At 35.9% G+C, this 17,570-nt stretch overlaps 1 protein-coding gene across 1 annotated transcript in view; it reads right to left on the reverse strand.

Moving 5' to 3' along the window:
• Positions 1 to 17,107, reverse strand: part of trdn (triadin) — a 106,074-nt gene extending 88,967 nt beyond the window's left edge. The window contains exons 1-3 of the mRNA XM_052024908.1: positions 17,052 to 17,107; positions 14,471 to 14,677; positions 1,017 to 1,160 (exon numbers count right to left, since the gene is read on the reverse strand). Of these exons, the coding sequence (XP_051880868.1) occupies positions 1,017 to 1,160; positions 14,471 to 14,621 (295 nt within the window). The 5' untranslated portion in view covers positions 14,622 to 14,677; positions 17,052 to 17,107. The remainder of the gene's footprint in view (positions 1 to 1,016; positions 1,161 to 14,470; positions 14,678 to 17,051) is intronic.
• Between the last annotated feature and the right edge of the window lie 463 nt (positions 17,108 to 17,570).

Genomic DNA, 17,570 nt, shown 5'->3' on the forward strand with positions numbered 1-17,570 from the left:
TACTTCTGTAAGGTGCCTTGGAACAGTTTACACTTTTGGAAGTATGGAAAGGGACACTGGTTAGAAGTACATTTTCTGACTGATATTCACTGAATCCTGTTGGAGACTGTGAATGTACAGACACCAATATAGGATTGGATTGGGGTTAACAAAGATGTTCCCAACAACAAATCTGAGGGCCAGTATTAGTATATAAGGACTAATCAAATGAGTAAGTGAAGCATAATATGAAATGAAAGGCATTTTACAGCATAAAACTACCCACTTGCTGTGCTAAATTTCTTCTGTGACTTTCACGATTACATTCAAAGATTTCATTTTAGCCACAGCATCTTTAGTCATAGCACATTTTTAGCAAACTTTACTTTTATAAGGAGTTATAGATCAAAGTTCAAAATGCATGCTACATTTATCATATACATATGTTTGTCACTGAATCTTACAAGGCACCAAAATAGACAAAATGCATTTGTTTTTCATTTCCACTCAAAACACTGACTAAACACTGGCTATTTAGAAAGAGAATATGGCATTCAAAAGGAAGAATGATAACTATAATCAGCAACTTCAAAATGCACAATGGCATTTTAACCAAAAATCACTCCAAACATAATTGTTCTATTCACAGCATGTCTCAATTTCCGTTCCCAATTTCAAGGAATATTGTGGCAAAAAAACATGCTTTTGTGATTATGTTAAAACATGTTAAAACAAAATAGAATTATGGCTTATCTGGCATTACTATCTCAGTAATCCAAACATGTTAATAGGGTTTTGGAACTGTCAGATCTGTTAATGCAGTTTCAGGAAATAGAGCATTAGATCATTTTCTTCTTGCAGTGGTGGGTGTAATGGGAAATAATTTGAAAACATATTTTTGCAAAAACTATGTGCCTTATTCCATTTAGATTAGAAAAAAAGTATCACTTTTGTTTTATCCAGTGCTCAAATAATTTAATCATCCTAAACTTTTGCATTGTACAATGTGCATCTGCTACAATTCAAGTTCCCAATACCTTCATCCATATCGTCATCGGGGTATTCTTTTGTTGATAATATATCAGACAGTAAAGATATAAAGCCATAGATCCAATTTGAGGTATCCTCCACAGCCTCATCTATGACTTTCATAGGATCTGAGCTTAAATCTTTAAAACCTCCTGAATGCATATAAGGAAAGAGCAGTAAGAAATAAAGAACATGGTACAGAGATTAAAAGGAGAAATCAAACATAAACAATACCATTTATTGTGTGAACTTTCCTTTAGAGAGATGAACAAGTTATTTATTTTTACTCATAAGAATTGTATGTACATTTCATAACAATACTGGGGAAATCTCTTTGAACTAGTTTACCAGATGCAATGGTAGAAATTAAAAAGCATCAGGCAATTATTTTTATCTCCTGGTACATGTAAGTATGAATATGCACTCAATGAGTGAAGCCATAGTTTTTGATGAGAAATCTAATAATTTCACCAAGTAGCACAAAAGTCCTATATTTATTTTGAAAACATATGTATTATATAGATTATCTTTAAATTGATTAGAAAACCAGTCAGAAGTATTTTAAAATAATAGAAAATACCATCCATCAATTGGGAACTGACAGAAATATCAGCATTGTTTTTATTCAAACTTGAAATTCATATCACTTTGATTACACCAATGTAAATCCATTTATCCAGTGTTAATTTGTGTGAATATCTGCAAACATGACACAAATTTTAATTCTTGAAATTCCATGGAGTATCTCTCTCCAAGTGCATTTTAGAAGTGAATTGATTTGCTCGAGAATTTTCATAGGTACAAATAAAAATCTGGAAGTTCAATTGATTTGGCCACAGTTGCTTTTCACTGCTTGTTGTTTTGTGATATTCTCTATATGATTTGGATAATTTGGTAAATGAAGGAAGGTTTAAGTCTAGAATGAGAAAACAGACCCTACAATTTACTGCAATAAGAAGTAATGGCATCATGGGGTAGATTTGCATTGTCACCACTGGACAGTAACCTATGTAGTGGATCAACATGGTATAGAACATTCACACACCTCTCATCCTTCCCCCAGTCCCGCCCATGCTCATTTTTGTTCCACTGATATCAGCTGAAAAGTTCTATGACCAGTGAGTGATCTGTTACTCAGGCATTTAAAATGAAAATCCACTCCCATATACTTTGAATCCATAGTGTTCACAGAACATGCACAGAAGAACTTATTGAAGGATTGAGGCCATTGCTACCTTCAGGGAAATGTAAAAATAACAACTTCCCTGATATTCTGTGTGAAGCCTGTACATATTTTTGCAAGCAAGCAAAGGCACTGCAAGGCAAAAGCAGCAAAGCAAACACTGAGATGCAATTCATTTGCAGGACGTGCATTGAACATTCACAAAACCAAAAACATTATTTGTTAGTTTTTAAACATGCTAAGAACAAAGCAAAAATTCCTTATTTCTCTGATCAGTCAAAGGGAACTGCCTAGAAATTCTGCCCCAGTCAGTAGTGCTAAATGCACTATACAATATCATCAGTATATTGTAATCTATTTTGGAAATTCATTATCTTAACTTCACTAATTTCTGTTTCATTTCCAATTAGCCCATTTTCATGGAATGTAGGGGTACTTCAGTACAGTCCACCCTGTCAAAATAACCAGTCTGGAGAACATTTAACAATAAAATTAGACATAGATTGAGGAATAAAATGCTTGCATGTCACAATTGATGAAACTCATAGTGCAAACACTTTAAGTTCACATAATTCATGTTCAATCCACTGCAAAAATACTTCCCTTCAAGGAATACAAATACTTATTGATTACACCTTTTTGTTAATGGTATGCCACAATATGTTATAAATGCTTTACTATTTACCACTTTGATTTGGGATGGAAGCTCAAGTGATAGAATTCCTTGAAGGCAATGGCAAAATTCTAATGAACAACATGAAACCAGTCCTTGCCTCTTGGGCTCTGTGCTTCCTTTAGTACTTTGCCGACACCAACTTGCTGTTTTCCTGTTAGGATGAGATGTATTAAGAAAAGGGAAAGCAAAGAGTAATACAAACATGCACCACAGGAAAAATCAAGAGAGATCATTTAGTCTCCTTGGTACCAAACTCGTGGTGTCAGTGACAGCAGCTGATAATGCAAAAAATACATAGCAAGCACATAGCCAACACTTTAGAGAAAACATTAGGTCAAAGAAGGATAAAACTGAGATTTTAAAATTCAGTTCTACTTAGTTGATCAATCATAGAGACCTCACTGTGTTATTCATTAGACTCATTCTGGGGCTTGCTAACAACTCAGATGCAACTCTTTAAAAAAAATTGATAGATGCAGTAATGGTGCAGAGTTCCTGTTCTCAAGTTTAAGTAGCATGTGACATTTTATTTAATGAAGCAAATAAAAATACTTAATTTTATATTTCTGCATAAATTGTTAATTTTGTCTTTCAGCAAAACAGTGGGATGTCAGGTTCATATGTTTAACATTAATTATAGAATAATTAGAGAATACATTTAAAATTACACTTTCATTTGCCATGTAAGGTTATAAATAATATTTAGTAATATGTGAAAGATTGGATACCTCAGCCTGCTAAAGATTGTGAAAGATCCATGAGCATAAACCACAAACGAGGCACGTGCAGATCAGCACCCTCTGGTCCTGATTCTGACAATCTATGATGATTGCGTCTACACCTAATTGTGATACTTTCCACAACAGCACAAGCTCAAGTAATTTCAAATATCCTATGCGCAAATAAACTAACTTATGTTAATTCAAATCATGCTGTCATTTCTTAAAGAGCAGATGAGCATTGAATCCAACCACTGCTAATAGTTTTTATGCAGTTTGGGGAGCATTGTCTAGAGTCATGGGTGTGCTGAATCACTTTCACTGAAGACGACAATCATCTTAGCCAGTGAGGTGGACAGCACTGCACTCAAGAGGCCAGGAAGATTCTGAGGGCCAAACTGAAGCAGCAAAATGAACCTGAGAAAATAATGTCCACCTCTAGCTTCTTTGGGAGAAGATTCAGCCCTTTCTATATTTGGTGCATTTTGAGGACTTTTAAGATGAGTGATTTTTTTTTCATCAAGAAGGGAATATTACTGTCTGATTCTTTAGCAAGAGTGACAAGCAATGCCTGGAAATATAATAGCCTAGAATTTAGTTGATGCTTGAAAGGACATGCTAGATTGTTGTTGTGTACTGGACCAACATTTTTCCTGAGGTGTCACTAAGGAATTAAGCAATGCACTACTCGAGACATGGTCTTTTCGATGGCAGTTCACCAATGCAGAGGACACAAAGGAATTCTGGTACATCTGGGCATGGATGTATATGTCAGACTGCATGGGTGACTAGCTTGAGGGTAAGGAGGATTGGTGAGCCAGCATGTTGTCAGGTCAGGCAAGTGTTGTAGTGGTGTCAGAGTAAGGTTTGGACATTGCAGATTGTGGGGGAGGTTTTGTTGCATCGGGGGTCAAGTCAGGGGTTGTATTGGCAGCAGAAGGGACTGGAGTCAATAGTTGAGGGGTAAAGGATTGCAATCATGGGAGTGGGGTCAGTAATCAGGGGTTGTGATTGACCATTGGGCAGTGGAGGATTGCAGTCAGGGATTTGACTGATAGACAAGGCATCAAAAAGGGGGTAGAAGATAAATTTCCAAACAAATCTCTCCTAGGTAAATTTGAGAACTACCTGTGATCAGTCCAGATGTTGCCAAGTAAGTTGGCTCAGATCAGATCGAGATCACAGGGTGGAGGATGGGGCAAGAGTTGCAAGCTTGAGAGGGAGTGATGGAGATGGATACCGAGAGAGCAAAGAAGACAAAGTTCCAGTGGAGCACCTTTAAGTCAAACTGAGGTAAGCTTCGCAGGGACTGTGAAAATTTGCTTTATCATGAGTGACCCACAGAGGGCATGCGCCATGCACGCTTATCTGAAGTGGTATCCAGACATGTGTGGCACATCATTTGATTCTACTATGCGTGTCCAGGGTTCCCTATACATTTTGGTGCCAAAAGCATAGACGACACAAATTGATAATTGTGGGTTTTGTGATCAACTTGGTAAATCATCAGTTTTGATAACACTTAATTTTTAGAGAAATTGGATCACCCAGCATGCCAGAAAATTGGTAGTAATCAATACTGTTTCAGATCCTGCAGATCCCTCCAAGGTGAATTTACAAAACATATTATTTTTGTGGAATCATTTTGTACAAGAACTCCTCAGCTGGCCTAATAAACTGGCAATCACTTAGAATAGAGACCATTCTATTAACCCATATATATGATATCATATTTCTGTATGTTTAATAGAAAATCAAAAACAACAAAGATAAATGGTTATTCTGAAGTTGCTTTTAGGAGTAAAATAGGAATTATAATAATCACATAAAATTTTCAAAACTTGTTTCCAAATGTTTGCAGAAACACAATTTTCTGTTTTATTTTTCATGTATATTGATTATTAGGATCTGATGAAGGTGCGTTTCTCCCCATATGATAACCCAACTTAGCTGAAAGAATTTTAACAAATTTAAAATTTATCCCTCTTAATGGAATTTATGCACTTACATAGATCTAAAAAAACTGATTCAATGAATAGCATTGGATATGATAATAATGAGATGAATACAAAATCTGTGAAAATATTTTAATAACTACTTTTTTAATAACTTATTCAAGAGCCAAAACTAATGTAAGAATAAGGAATAAAAATATAATTCATAAAGTAATCTTGCATCAATAGTATTGATGTTGTAAAGCCTAATAAAACTATAGTTCCTTTGTTTTTGCCCAATCAGTTCACTGTGCTCAATATGCTGTAGTTCAGAATTACTTCTGACAACACCAATAGAAAAAACTTATCAGAACTTTAAGAGTTAGTGACAGTAACAAGACAAATAACACTAACATGATGCATCACTTTTGAAGTCAAAGGTAAACAACCAGTTTGTGTGAAATCAAATGCATTTGCATTTCAAAGAGGTGCTGAGAAAATACTATTTTTTTTCCATTTTCTGTGCTTTTTATATACTTTAACATGTTGACACTCCTCAGGGCAAAAAAGGTAGCAGATTTCAAATGTATGTGCCATAATTTTGTGGCCCATCTTTGAGATTATTTTTATAACTGAAGTATGATTTCAGAAAGCATTAGTAGCAACTGAAGTAACAAAGCAGATTGCTCTGCAATTTACAGAATCCCTTTCTTCTAAGCTCTTTGTTGAACTGGAAGCAATATTTTTCATAAAAAGATGAAACTTCAACTTCAATTGACTTTTCTGAGTGGGAATACACCGTCACCTTTCTGACATTATAACAGTGACTATATTTCGTTGACTGTAAAGTGCTTTTGGATGTTCTGAGCTCATGACAACCACCATATAAATGTGATGATTCAATCAATCAATTAATTAATTGATTAAATTAGTATGGATTGACAGCCAAAATAGATTAATCAATGTCATACCTTCATCCATTCATCAGAGATGAATATGATGGGATATTAAAGCATTAGAGGTCTTTCATAATTCTGGTAGCCTGAACAAGGAACACCATCAAATAAAGGTTATAGTTTCCTATAAGCAGCCATGATAAGTGACTTAGAGTTTGGCTGGCAGCCATAATAAGTGACTTAGAGTTTGGCTGGGAGAGTTTGATTATACTGCGTTATGAAAATAGGATTTATAACTTTCACTGTTCAGGGTTTTAATTTGTTAATTGCAATAATACAGAGATAGTACGAAACAACTTAGAAGAGACAACTTATTGATCTGGGAAATCATTTGCAGATTTTGCTGATTAATAAATGAGTCTAAGGCTGAAAACAGTTGAAGAAACTCAGAAGTATAAGGTGTTTTCAGGTTTGTTCATCAGTCCCATGGATCAAGGAGGAAGGCGAGTCTGCAATACATGGCATAGCAAAGGATGTATCACAGAAGATTCACAGTTCATGGCTGGTACTAAGCAAGAGCATAATGGCGGACATGGAAATAAATAACCACACATCAGTGCTCAGGAAAGCACTGAGGAAAAATGTTAATTCCCCACATAAACTAAATTTATAAATGCACAATATCCTGCTTAGTCATATTGGATGTTTAGGGAGCAGGTCTGCACCATCCCTCGTGTGGAATCAGCTGGTGCTATGCATCTTATATTCATATAAGATGGGAATATGGGTGACAAAGTTTTGGGGGAATGAAAAGCCATTGACCGAAGAACAAAATTATGGCATCTGAGGTAATTCATATGTTATAGGAGTAGGTTTACTCAGAGTCTAAACATATACATTGTTAGCTTTTTGCACCAAAATAAAGCCTCACTGCCACAGTTGAAAAGTTCTTTGATCTTTACCTATGAAAAGATAAATTATAAGAAGACAGACGATTTTTAGTTGAAATAGTTATGCATACTTTTAAAAAGAAAATGTTTGAGTGTTTTCACAGACAGGAATAGTTTAGAAATGTTGCAAAAAACTCTCAAGCCATCTGATTTCACATGACTCAGATGGATGGGCTCAATTTCTGCAAATTGAACAAAGCGATCTAGCCAGAAGGTCTGCCTATGTGGCCACCTTAAGCAGCTGTGTGATTCATAACTGCCTTCATATCAGCAAATGTTTGCTTGGTCCTTTCAATATTTGGTTCAGGTCACAAGTGGATGCCAGTGGATTGTTCAAGCAGATAGGGGAAAGCATAAATGGAGAATATTGGGATTAGTGATGGATTAGTGTAGATGGGTGCTGACAGCATAATTATGGTGGGTTGTGCTACATTTCAAATTCTTTTATACTATAGTTTGTTTCATATTTTCCTTAAGACATGGAAGAAGGCTGTTTGGCCCTTCAAGTCTATGCTGGCTCTCAGAGAAATCCCATCAATCCCAATCCTCCTATATATTCTCCCAGCATTGCATTCTCTCCATGCCCATCAATTCCTCCCCTGATTTTCCTGCCACTGCCTACATAGGGACAATTTACAGAAGTCATTTAACCTACCAGTACATCTTTTGTGATATGAGAGGAAATTGGAACAGCCACATGGAGAACTCCACGCAGACAGCACCAGGGATCAGGATTGAATCTAGGTCACTGGAGCTGTGAGGCAGAAGCTTAACTGGCTGCATTTCTGCTAGTGCTGCTCTATGGCTCTATGGTTCTATTAATCAATTCCTACAAAAAGAAGAGACTTTGTTAATAGCAACAGCTGACACTTTGAGAAAGTATCTATGCACAAATCTGAATTCATACAGAAATATTTTATCGACCATGGACATTCATAGTTATGTTGGATTAATCTATAATTCTGAAATCTTGTAGAAAGCAATTACTCATACTTTAACAAAGAAATAATAATGCTGTCAAATCTTTTTTGCCCTGAGTGCATTGCTTTTGCAATGCTACAGATGATAGAATTGGTTAACAGTGCAATAATTTTATTAGAATATCCAGTGTCAATATATTTTTTATTTTTGTTTGTTGTGATGAGGGTTCACCTTTGACTTTATGTACCACAAGACCATCAGAAAATATGAAGCTGGCACAACCACAGCCTGAAACACTTAAAAATGTGGCAATAGCACTTTGAAAACTATCTTAGCTTAGATTTTAGAAGTTCTACTGAGTGAGTAAATACCATTTTATGGAAGCTATATTCAGATATCTTATTTATTTGTACCTATTGTGGATATCCTAAAAAAAAAGGGCTCCAGTAATGTCTGTTGTTTTAAATATCCAGTTATTTCATTCACTGTTGTGCATTACCTTAGATCTGTTCTGGGCTACCTTTAACAAGCAATCTAGAACTAGGTATTGTTAGTTTTTAATAAAGAAATCAGGCATTAAGCCTTTCTGATAGCTGTGATTTTAAATATATACAATAAAGAGATCAGTGTTAAACTTTAAAACACCACTGCCTTCAATAACATGGACAACAACTTTTTAAATTTTGAAATGCAATTTGTTGCATTATATATAATAACACAGATGGCAGTTGGGGTGACACAGATGAATTTAAGAGTTAGTCATAATTTGACTTCTTCTCTCCTTCCTCCTAATAAACCTTGGTTAAATCCAATGTATAAATAAAAAATCAAATTCATGCCATGATTTTTCTTAAATAAAGGCTAGGGAATTAGATCCCTAATCTCAAGAAAGTTAAATAAGCTTTCATTTTTCTCATGAGCATAGTAAGGCTGTGTTGAGTCATATGTGTTAACCATCCTGCTACAGGCATCTGGAGACATATTGAGAATCATTCAGTACATTGCTGGCATAATACGTTAATTATTTATAGATCATCTCCATAATTGGGGAGGTAGAAAGGTATGATTATTTTTGGATAAATCAGCTATGTTGGATTAGGATCAATTCACTAGCTGGACCTAAATGTATTTTCAAACACTCCAGAATTAAAGCAATCAAAGCAGTTTCAACACCACCACTGCATGCAGTATGTCTTTACCAGGTGGCAAACAGGGCTCATCACAGTACAGAGAATAGGCAGGATCTATGTCAGCTTTAGAAACCAGGATGCCAACGAGATGAAGTGTGTCATGATCGATCGAGAGAGGAGGAAAAGCATTAAAAATAATGAGGACCCAGGAATGACTCAAATGCCAATGGAATTCAGAGAAACATTCATCACTTCAATAAAAGGTGACAGTAAAAACATTAGGAAATTACTGCATTGCAATGTGTTTGGGAATGTATACATTGTAGGCTATGGCCTACTGGAACCAAGTGTCATTTTTAACATGTGAAAGTCTTAAAATACTACCTACTGCAGTAGTACTTTAAAAGTATAAGCAATTTATATTTTTGTTGTTTAGACCTGCAGCAAAAATGAAAATATTCAATATACACTACAGATTTAGATTTAATTATTTTTGATAGCCAATCAGCTTTACTCTGCATTCTGTATTGTTTTACCTTATACAACCTCAATGCACTGCGTAGTGAATTGATCTGTATGAAGGGTATGCAAGACAAGTTTTTCACTGTACCTCGGTACAAGTGACAATAATAATGAACCAATTCCAAAATTTTGATTAGGTTGCTTAATTTTCTGACTTCAAAATCCTATTGTGGAACATGGATTGCTCAAATGAAATGTAAAAATCTTTGAATTAGTTGACAAACCTGTGGAAAAGGGTAAATGTTGGTATAGTTTGAATTATTTTACTTTGTTTTACATGGTTTTAATTAATTTGGTTTTGTTTTTTTTATTAAAATCTATTTGAGTCTAGCCAGTGAAGACTTGTCAAAGGGCATCAGGGTAATGCGGAGGTGGGCTGCACCAAATATCACTAGAGAGTGTCTTGAGCTGCTTGAAGGCCACATGGCATTGCATGCAACTCTTGGATGTGACAGGTTAGGTCTTTTGAACAGCTGCACATGGAAAAAGTGCAGGCATTAATGACCGTTGTTTCCAATGAACCTTCATCAACAGTAAAGATCCCTTATCATGTGCAACTTTTCCCCTATTCCTCACATTAATCACTAGACTGGTGGGAGATGTTGTTCCATCATGGTATCAGAAGAGGGTAGGGACAGCTCAGCAGTGCAGCTAGCAGAGTTTCTGACTCATGACCTCAGTGATCCAGGTTCAATCCTGACCTCTGCTGCTGTCAGTGCAGAGTATATGCATTCTGTGACCACGTGAATTTCCTTTAGATGCTCCATTTTCCTCCCACATCCCAAAGACATGCTGGTTAGTTGGACTGTAAATTGTCCATAGTGTGCAGGTGAATGGTAGAATCTGTGGGACCGGATGGGAATGTGAGGAAAGTAAATTGGGATTAATGTGGGACTAGTGAAAGTGAATTGTTAGTAGGTGGCATGGATATAGTGGGCTGAAGGGCCTGTTTTCATGCTTTACAATTCTCTGACACTATGAGGGAGGTTACATATTCTATACACGTCTCATTGAAAACAATGGTGCCTAGTAATTCATCCAAGGCTGGTAGTGCTAAGCATAATATAAAGTTGCATCTGCCTATCATTCCATTGACTTAATTAGAATGAATTTTAGCAACAGTGTACAATTCCTTGATGTGACTACACTTCATCTTTAGTCTGTCTAACTGGCGATAAGTTTCAAAGCAAAAAGAGGTAAAATATATTTCTGAAAAGTCTGCTTTCTCATTCAATAGTTTATCACTGGGAGCATCCACATATGTGTTTGAAAAGTTGTTGTCATGGTAACAATTTATCTGTATGGAGGTTTACAATGCAAAATTATAAATTAAAGAGAAAATTGGTATTTCACAAAACAGGACAAAATAGGCCAGTGAAATAGAGCTGCATTTGCTGTAATGAGATGGGGTTGATACAAATCTCCATGTATTATAGATAAATGAAAACAAGTTGACTTCAATATGTGTTACTATATCAGTCACTCGTATTTCCATTCCTGCAGTGTCTCAAAGAAGCAGTTAAAATCACCTGAGTGTGGTCTAATTAGCTATTAGTTATTTAGAATGTCTTCAAAACTCTCAAGCATAATAAGTTGAAATTAAGCTCAATGTTTTCTATAAATAAATTGACTACACAGCTAATACGTAAATAGAAACATGTCAATTAGTAAGACAGCTTCCCTCACACTTAATTATCCTATTAAGTGAAATGTGCTAATCTATTAAAGACAGTCTTATAATTAGCAACAATGCCCTTTAAAGCATCATTGCCTGATAGCTGTATAAATTGTTGATTATACCTTCAACTCCCAGTTTGGCTCACTTCCATTTAAACTGGCTCAAAAATCATTTGCTGGGAAGATTAGTGTGCCATGGAATGATGTTAACAGAAAAGCCTTTCAAATTGCCATCTCTATCCTCATCAACACCCACAGGGATGATCTATTCCTTTTAATTACGATTATGTGATCCTGACTTTGACCTCTCTGTCATAAGAGCACAGATTTCCTTTTGAGAACTCTATTAGAATTTTTCACTTTCTAAATTTATCCATTGAACACAGTATCTTGTGGGCTCAAAATGGACCATTTCTGACTGGGGGACAGAATATTTACTATCAACGGAATCATTTCTGCAGACCCTTTTTTGGGCAAGAGCCATTCTATGATGTATATTATAGTTTTTGTATGACAGAGAGGGAGATGCAATTTGTTAATAAATATTTATGACTGCAATTACCTAGTGTGCTGTTTAAAATCATGAAGAATATTTTTTTTATAAAAATAAATAATATTTTTTGAATTATAAATCTAATTTGCTGATACTGATTTTCTGGTGACATACCACAAAGATAAACTAGAATTAAATCAGACTAAATAAACATTAATTTTACTGTACAGAATGATGGCTATGACATCATCCATTTTAGATAGTGAGTGTTATACACGTCAAAGCAAGAGAGAAAGAAAAAATTGTCTTTGACATATAGTAGCAGATGCATGTTGTTCCAAAATTCATTTCAATATGTAGCTGGTGCTACATAACACACTTAACATGAATGATAGGTCAATTTTCAATCCTGTCTTTGCAACAGTTAACTTTTTTAAAAACTAACTCTGATTATTATGCAATCTGTCCAAAGACAAGTTTCCAGCTGTTGTAATATACAATTTTAGTGCAGTTTCAATTCCAATAGAACAAAATTTCCACTGCAACAAGCTCCTTATTTGGAACAAAGAAGTGAATAATTTTTACTTTCAAGGAGCTAGATACCTTGAAGCCAAATTATTCCTATTTGCTGTCTAGTATGAATTATTATTGGAAATATTTTGCTTTGTCATTCATTTTAATAAGACCTCCCAGCTAATGCCTTCTTGCAGTTTCTGCAAGTGTTTGCTGCATATCCTGCTACTGTTCTTCCTCCTGATCTGGTTGATTTTTGGATCAGACCAACATCATCCTCATGTTCACCAATTCTTAAGGAGTAAGTCCTGGAAATTCTCTGAAAACTTTCTCTCTAGAAGAGTTTCCGAGCCAAGCAAAGCTACCAGTAAATGGGCCCAAGGTCACCCTAGAATGTTAAAATGAGAAACGTTTGGAATATCATATCATCTGTGCAGGCTATGTGACCAGTCAGGCTAGGTTTAGGGAGTGACTCTTCAGGGAGTGTCAGCACCATTTTAGAAAATATTTTCTGATTTAGACAAAGTATGCTTTTCAATGTATTTTAATGATATCTCCTTTAATATAGGTGGCCACCAGCAGTCCTTAATAACCAGGACCTTAATGATATTGTCTGGTGCCATAAAACCACAGGAGACTGCAGTGCAAAATCCCACATTGTGAACCCAGCAAATGAGCAAAATGATTCCAATGCATGGAAAGCAGGAAAGAACTAATTATTTTTAGATTGTCATGTAAGAGCATCCATTCCCTAAAATCAATGTATTACAATGACAGCAATGGTCACCATCTGAAAATAAAGATATCTGGAAATGAGCTGCTAGCACATCTAGTCTATTTTCTGGCATCAAAGTTTAGAGAGTAAGAGTGCCTGGCAGTGCATTTCTGAGGATAAGACTGAGGTTCTAGACCAATTGAGTTTAAGAGGTCACACATTCTTGCTAAACTACATTACACCTCAAGCAGTAAATGTAAGTCTCGGCAAAATACCTCACGAAAAACCATAAACAGGAGTGATAATGGTTCTCAATTATACATCATGATATTCATAAAACAAAAAGTAAATGAATTTGCATGACCAAATTGAATTTTTTTTCTGCTGATTTTTTGAAACAGTGAAGATTTTTTCAGGAATCTTCAGTTGCAAGTCTATTAATGGTAAACAATAAGCACCTGTTGGCTCTAAGGTAACTTAATTATGACAAGAACAATATTCACACCTGATGCTTTTTTTTGTTCATAGGTTGGAGGAGGGGATATTTCCGCCATTGCATTAGCAAACTAGTGAAACACAACCCAGTGTTATAATATTTGATATTCCCATTTTTGTGCTTTGTATTTTCAATGAGAAAAATGCTTATTTCCAATTTATTATTCCTATAGAATGTCTCACCAGACAAGAGTGCATATCATAAATATTGGCCTGAGTTTAGACTATTAATTTGAATTCCTATTATGCACTGTTGGCAAATGAAGTTCATCACCAGTAATACTGAATTGGAGAATTATCTTATTTAATGAGCATCTGGTAAACTCCTGCAAGGTACTGAAAATAATCAGCTCCAGCATTGAAAGTATTCAGTCCAATATCAAGAATGTAAATCTTGGTCTGTCTGTTTTGACTAGCTCTGGTAATATAATGCTGTTCTAGACAAGTTCTCAATTCAAAGCTACCTTCAAGAGTTAAATGAAAATAGTTAATCCCCATCTTGAACAATGTTTAAAGACATTGAAGACATTTTCACCCACTTTTATCATAATATACAACAATCAACCTATGATTTTTACATTTCTTCTATTTTTATCTGCAAATATGATGCAATATTTCTTAGGGATTGTTTTACATACCAACAAGGCTCTTGTAGTCCATCAAGTCAAACATCACAATAGCCACTGCTGACCAAGTTACAATCAAAGCCACGACTAGGAACCATGCTGCTGGAGAGCTGAAAGTTGTGGCCAGATCGTCAGACACAGATTTTTTTGACATCTTTGCCATAGGTGTTGAAACAGCTCCATTTTTGTCATCAAAGCCAGCGGTGTTCACTGGGTAACCTGGATAATTAATGTTATAATCAAGATTATAATTCAATATCTTTGAAAAGTAATCGATAATGTATAGATAACATGAATTAGACTAAAATCTTTTAATTGTGTTTCAGAATATATTCTTACTATTATCATCTAACATCATTTATAAATGCCCCAAACAAGTGATGACTTTAATCCATTCCACATAGGAACATGGGAACAGTTGGAGAACATTTAAAAGTGAGTTATGTTGTTATAAAAATTAATTGCACAGAAGACATCATGCCAAAAGTGAACTACTCAGGTTATTTCCATTTCCCAGCTTCAGATGTAGAACTTCATAGGTTCCGACTTGTCTAGTCCTCTTCGAAGTACTTCCTAAGTGTGGTGAAACCTTCTGCCTCCACTATCCTTTCAGGCAGAGAAGTCCAGATCTGTCCTGAACGCCCCCCACCCCCACGTCTCATTGCTCAACTCACTTCTGATAATTTGACAACTCAAACTTGTGACCCTTAGCTATTTTCCTCTCTGCTATGGGAAAATGGTCCACTATGTTTAGGTCTCTCTCTCATAATTCTATATCCCTCAATTACATATTCCCTCAGTTTCCTTTGTTCCAAAGAAATCAACCACAGCTAGCTTCTCCTTGGCAACATTCTAAAAGAGCTCCTCTGGACCCTCCCTCATGCTGTCACAACCTTCTTGTACTTAATAACCAGACTGACTCAGAATTCCAGCTGTGACCTTTTAATCAGTTCTAGCATGGCCTCTCTGCTCTTGTATCCAAAGCCTGTCCTGCAGGCTTCAAGGATTTCTGGATATGTATTCCAAGATCCTTTTTTCACTCACATACCTTTTACTATATTACCATTTTCTGGGTATTCCCTTGGAAAATGGTGTTGCTGAATTTTCTCCACAATCATGTCATTTGTAATGCATTAGTAGTACCATGTAACTACAACCTAACTGATATTGTGTACCCCTTAAAAAGACAGTGGCACGAGATCAATCACTTTAGAAAGATTTTAGAACATGGAATTGAAGCTGGAAACTCCTAATTATTACTGCCATAAATCAATGAAATGCCAATAGTAATATTCCAATAATGTCAGTGATTACTGGCAAAATAAATCTGACTGGCAACTATTATTAGTGATATAAATGGATAACTACTTAAGCTGTTAAGCTATTTCTTTAGTCTGACCTTAATTTCTCTTCCAACCACATCAAGATGTATATTGGTCACTTTTTGACCATCCACTACCTGCAAATGCCACTGCGGAGGTTGAAATTGTTTCCAGACAACTTATTTTTCAAAGGTTGATTTATATACTTTGCTCCATTCAGCAGAGAGAAGGAAGCTTAGCCTAGAATTGTAGAAGCCAAAAAAAGAATGGCTTTTGGGAAAGGGGGATATAACAGATGCAGCTAAGGTGCAAACAGCATTTGCACAGTGTTTCTGCAGCAGGTTGTGAACAAGAATAAAACATAAGAAATAGAAGCAGGAGCAGGCCATATGTCCCTTCGAGCCTGCTCCACTATTTATCAAGAACTTCTACCTCAAGGCCATTTTTCTGCACTATCCTTAAAGCTCTTGATACCTTTAATAACCAGAAATCTATCTGTCTCTGTTTTGAATAAACTCAATAGCTGAGCTTCCACAGTCCTGTAGATTGAGAATTCCAAAGATTCGCTACTCTATGCATTACACATTGCAGTCCTAAATGGGCTCCTCCATATTCTGGGACGGTGACCCCTGCGCTTCTAAACTCCTCAGCCAGGGGAAACATTCACCTTGCAATCAGCCTGTTAAGTCCTGTAAGACTTTTATAAGTTTTGATGAGATCTCCTTTCATTCCTCTAAATTCGAGAAAATATAGACCTAGTCTGTTCAATCTCTTCTCATAAATCAAACTCACCATTCCTGGAATCAGTCTAGTGAATATTAGCTGCACTCCTTTATCGGTAAGGGGATCAAAATGTACACAATACTCCAAAAGCAGTCTCACCAAAGGCTTAAACAGTTGCAGTAAAATATCTTCACTCCTGTATTCCATTCTCTTGTAAATAAAGGCCACCCTAATAGCTTGCTGCACCTAAAAATATTGACTTTCACTTACTTGTGTACAAGGACACCTCGGTCCCTTTGAACATCAATATTACACATTCTCTTACCACATAAAAAGTATTCTACTTTTCCATAGGGAAACCCACAGAAATTCACCTCATCTAGCATCCAATGCCCCGACTCTATACTCTCCCAGACTCTTAATCTATCATAATGCACTGTAATCATTTCAATTTCCCTTTTGACTAAAGGACTTGCATTTCTCTGGCTGCTCTTTAAGGTTTTCCTCTGAACCCAAAATACACTTGAGGCAGAAGTATTTTGACTTACGTAAGGTTGCCAAGTGATGTATACAATGACATTTTTATAGCCACCTTCAATATTTCTTCTGTTAAATAGGTTCCACCATCACAGAAGACGAACACAGAGAACAAAACCAACTGCTGATCTATTTATAAATGCACATACAGGATTATTTCTGTCTATCCTACTATGGTATGTTTCCCTGGTCACCAACTAAATATCGAACACCAAGCACTCTGCCAGCACAAAGTTCAATGACTTCTGTATGCTCACGGACAAATAAAAAGTCTGATGTCCATGACATTTCAGTGTAGGTCATCCAATGTTGCCTTTCCAACAGATTTCCTTCTTATATCAATTTGCAGAAGAAAACTGCATCTAGCACAAGAAGAGTGACCGAAACAGTGAGCTCTGACTCCTTGTCAGGAAATGATCTTCAAAATTATTGATATGGAGATAATAGAGGAAGCATTGTGGGAAGGTGGTCAGAGACCTCAGCAATATCTTGACTGTTAGTTCTTGCTTTTCACTGCTTATCATTGATTC

Source organism: Pristis pectinata, chromosome 10 (genome assembly GCF_009764475.1).
Source record: "Pristis pectinata isolate sPriPec2 chromosome 10, sPriPec2.1.pri, whole genome shotgun sequence".
NCBI classification, from domain to species: Eukaryota; Metazoa; Chordata; class Chondrichthyes; order Rhinopristiformes; family Pristidae; genus Pristis; species Pristis pectinata.